The following is a 4,362-nucleotide window of genomic DNA, read 5'->3' as shown; positions in this document are numbered from 1 at the left end:
GTCCCAGACCCCCATATCACCTGTTTCTCGCTGTTTTCCTCGCCCCTCAAGCTAATCTTCGGCTGGGTTTGCCTATCAAAAGAAAGTTTCTTCCACTTAATTTCTCTTTAATCCTCCTCCCCAGGCCTCCACAACCACTCAGTTCCACAACAATTTTCTCTTACTCTGTGGAGGCCCTCGCCTTGTAACTTGGAGCCCCCGCATTTCCACGGGTCGTTGGGCCCCGGGCCTAACTTTGCCCCTGAATTGTTTCCTAGCCTTCACTCCACTTCCTAGAGCTATTTTATTTTCCTGTTCCTGATTTTTCCCAACAGCTCTCCTGCTCCCACAAGCAAAAAATCTTCCAGCCCAACCAGCTGAACTCTGTGCCTTGGTATCGCCTTCCTCTTCACTATTCTACAAAACCGAACGTTTCGCCTCGGATTTTCCAGTTTTGCTTTTGGCATCAGTCTAATTGTTGGGTCAAAATATTCCCTCTAATTCGGGTCCCATCAAACAAACATTTCTCTCTACCCGTCTAACCTGAGTTATGCTAAACTTTGGGGGATAATATTTTTTTCCAAATCCTAGTTACATTTATCTTAACCAGTGACTTTCAAGCTTTATATGTCTTTTAATTTTTTCCAGGGGAACCACTGATTCAAATGAAATCTTACACCCAGTGCATAGATCAGTTATGAGAACAGCTCTGGTGGGAGTGGGGTGGGGGAGCTGGGCATTTACAAGGGGGCTCCAAAGGCACCTCCTCCTACCAATTTGGCAAGTGCTAGCCAAACCTCTTGCTGCCGAAATGCCCCTCTCTAAACCTGGATTCCTCCAGGGTGAGCTTTAGCTTAGCGCACCATGCGCTCCTCACCGCAAATTTCTCCCCTCTTCCCTCGTTCTTCCACGCCAGGTCCTGCCATGGAGCTGCGCTCCGAGCTGCCCAGCGTACCCGGCGCGGCGACGGCGGCGGCGACAGCGACGGGGCCGCCCGTGGCTTCGGTGGCGTCGGTGGCAGCGGCGGCGGCGGCGGCCGCTTCGCTACCGGTGAGCGTGGCGGGCGGCTTGCTACGGGCGCCGCCGCTGTTGTTGCGGGCTGCGGAGAAGTACCCGCGGACCCCCAAGTGCGCGCGCTGCCGCAACCACGGCGTGGTGTCTGCGCTCAAGGGCCACAAGCGCTACTGCCGCTGGAAGGACTGCCTGTGCGCCAAGTGCACGCTCATCGCCGAGCGCCAGCGCGTCATGGCGGCGCAGGTGGCGCTGCGCAGGCAACAGGCGCAGGAAGAGAACGAGGCGCGCGAGTTACAGCTGCTCTATGGCACTGCCGAGGGCCTGGCGCTGGCCGCCGCCAACGGCATCATCCCACCGCGACCGGCCTACGAGGTCTTCGGCTCAGTTTGCGCCGCGGACGGCGGGGGGCCGGGAGCGGGAGCGCCCACGGGGACCGGAGGCGGCGCAGCGGGCGCGGGGAGCTCAGGTGAGGAGAGGGGGGTCGGAGAAGGGGTCCAGGGGCGCGTGGCCCAGGGACTTGTCTCGGTGCTGAAAGAGTAGAATCCCGTTCTCCAAAAGCCCCAACTGCTGGAGTTGGCAGCGCACCCTGCCCCTGATTTGGGGCATAAACACACAAACTCTCCTTTCATCCCTTTCTGAAGCATTTGCACTTTATTCCTTTCTCTTACCGCAGGCCCAAATGTAAACGCTTTAATCTTATCGCCTCTACCCAAACGCACGCATGTCCCAGCTTCCTTGCTCACTTCGCTGGGCCTTCTCCCCAGCGCGAAAACCCATGCGTCTTATCTTTTCCTTCGTTCCGCGCTTCATCGCAAGCCGTAGATCCCTCCGCTCCTTCCAAGCTCTCTTCAGAAATCCGACCACCTCCAGGTCTTCTCCCTTGCCCCGCTTCGCTTTCTCTAGGTATTGAAGACACCGAATTCCGCCCCCCGCCCCCCGCCGCGATTCCTTTTCTAATGTTCCTAATGTTCCCTGGTCCGCCGCCCTGCTTCTTCTTTCTAGCTTCTTTCCCCACTCATTTTCCTTTTCTCACAGTACGCTCTCTCTCCCTTCTCTCAATCCCCTTTCCTCTTCTTCCTGTCTCGCTCCACCCTCTTCTTCGCGACTCCCTAGGCTTTTTCTGGCGGGGTTGGGGGCGGGTATTAGGCCAGGGCCAGGGAGTGAGGGGGGTGGGGGGAACTGAGCTTCCAACTTGGGAGGGAAGAACTTCTTAGGTCTTAATTTTGGAAAGGATGGATTAGAAATAGAGGCTCTACTTTTGCCTGTAGAGAGGCTCGGGATTTTCTAAATGCCCAGGGCGCCTTCCTTTACAGGCTGTGCTGCCCAGGGCCAGAGATCATCCAGGGCTGGGTTGGCTCTTGGAATCACAGAGGAGGAGTGAGGTCTTCTATACAGTGTGTGGTACAGGTGCAAGTTGTGTTGGCCCCTGTTTGAACTCTGGGTCAGGCCACTTCTCCAGAGCAGGGCAAGACTAGGAAGGGTGAAGGTGTTGGGCACAGAGCTAGGAAGAGGGTCACTGGACGTTGAGTTTACAGGGCACAGGTGGTTGGGCTTCTGGGTTACAGAAAGAGAGTGCGCTCTGACAGCCGGGAAAGAGAGCCAGGGCTATAGGGGCTGAGAGGGGAAGGAATGCTGGAGCAAAAAGAAAGAGGGGCTTTGGAGCACAATGAATGAGGGTTGTGAGGCTCAGAGGGAAAGGAAGCTGGGATCCAAAGGGCTCGGTTTCTGTGGGGTGCTGTCATTTCCCTGCTAACCGCTCCTTACATACCCATTTCTCCCCTCCTAGAGGCCAAGTTACAGAAGTTTGACTTATTCCCCAAGACGCTGCTTCAGGCAGGCCGCCCAAGCAGCCCGCAGCCGCCTCCGGGAAAGCCCTTATCACCCGACGGCGCGGACTCGGGTCCCGGGACATCGTCCCCAGAGGTGCGGCCGGGCTCGGGCTCAGAGAATGGTGACGGCGAGTCCTTTTCTGGGTCACCCGTGGCCCGGGCCTCCAAGGAGACAGGTGGCAGCTGCCCAGGCAGCGCTGGCCCCGGAGGCGGCGGCGAGGAGGACAGCCCGGGATCCGCCAGCCCTCTGGGTTCAGAATCCGGTTCCGAGGCCGACAAGGAAGAGGCAGAGGCCGCGCCCGCGCCGGGGCTTAGCGGGGGCCCGGGTCCACGGCAGCGGACGCCGCTGGACATCTTGACACGCGTCTTCCCGGGCCACCGGCGGGGCGTCCTGGAGCTAGTGTTGCAGGGCTGCGGCGGCGACGTGGTGCAGGCCATCGAGCAGGTGCTGAACCACCACCGAGGGGGCCTGGCGGCCGGCCTCGGGCCCGCCGTGCCCCCTGATAAGGCTGCGGTGGGGTCGGTAGCAGCAGCGGATGACGCGTGGCCTGGCCGCGTCGACGCCGCGGCCGCCGGGGGGCCCGGGCTGCCCGCGCCGCTGCAGGCGGGCCCAGCCGCACCTCCGCACCACAGACCTTTGCTGGCCGGCGCCATGGCGCCCGGGGCGCTGGGCTCGCTGAGCAGCCGCTCGGCCTTCTCGCCACTGCAGCCCAACGCCGGTCACTTCGGCGCCGACGCAGGCGCGTACCCGCTGGGCGCACCGCTGGGCCTAAGCCCCCTGCGCCTGGCCTACTCTGCTGCAGCGGCGCACAGCCGCGGCCTGGCCTTCATGGCTCCTTACTCCACCGCCGGCCTGGTGCCCACACTCGGCTTCCGCCCGCCCATGGACTACGCCTTCAGCGATCTCATGCGCGACCGCTCGGCCGCCGCCGCCGCTGTGCACAAGGAGCCGACCTACGGCGGCAGCCTGTATGGGCCCATGGTCAATGGCGCCCCTGAGAAGCAGTAGGGCGAGCGGCCCGGCAGCCGGGCGGCCCCCAAGCAAGGAGCCCAGCCTTGTCCCCACCGGCCGCCGGCCCGTCTTTGCCAGGTGCCCTCTCTGCGCCCCGGCCGGGGTTCTCTCGCTCCAGGGTGGTTTTCAGTTTTGTTTTGGATTGTGGGTAGGGAGAGATGGGCAAAGAGGAGCAGCTTCAGATACAGATGTACTCGGAGGGGATACGAGACCTGGATCCTCGTCCTCCGACCCCTCTCATCAAGGCTCCCCAGCCCTTCAAAAGGCCGGGAATTCTGGAGAATTCAGAGGCTGCAGCCGCCGCGCAAGCTCCCGCCACTACTGTCGGTATGCTCGTCCCACCTGCCCGCGCTCCCAAATGGATGGCAGGATAGTCCGAGAGTCTGTCTTCTGTGTCTCCCCCCCCCTTAAAAAAAGTTAAATATTCGCTCTAACAAATATAAATTTAGGATGTATAAATCTCTTGGCACTGAGTCGAGTCTTTGGGACACACATATATATCGATATCAATTGTAAAAAAAGAAAAAA

General features: G+C 60.2%; 1 protein-coding gene across 1 annotated transcript; it reads left to right on the top strand.

Moving 5' to 3' along the window:
- The first annotated feature begins 888 nt into the window (after positions 1 to 888).
- On the top strand, positions 889 to 3,831 carry DMRTA2 (DMRT like family A2). Its single transcript, XM_057708720.1, has 2 exons — positions 889 to 1,459; positions 2,780 to 3,831. Exons 1-2 carry the CDS (start codon positions 904 to 906, stop codon positions 3,829 to 3,831), a joined length of 1,608 nt encoding a protein of 535 aa, XP_057564703.1. The 5' UTR covers positions 889 to 903.
- The last annotated feature ends 531 nt before the right edge of the window (positions 3,832 to 4,362 follow it).

This window comes from Hippopotamus amphibius, chromosome 1 (genome assembly GCF_030028045.1).
Source record: "Hippopotamus amphibius kiboko isolate mHipAmp2 chromosome 1, mHipAmp2.hap2, whole genome shotgun sequence".
Lineage (NCBI taxonomy): Eukaryota > Metazoa > Chordata > Mammalia > Artiodactyla > Hippopotamidae > Hippopotamus > Hippopotamus amphibius.
The sequence above is the reverse complement of the archived record's forward strand: the minus strand, read 5'-3'. Positions and strand labels throughout refer to the sequence as shown.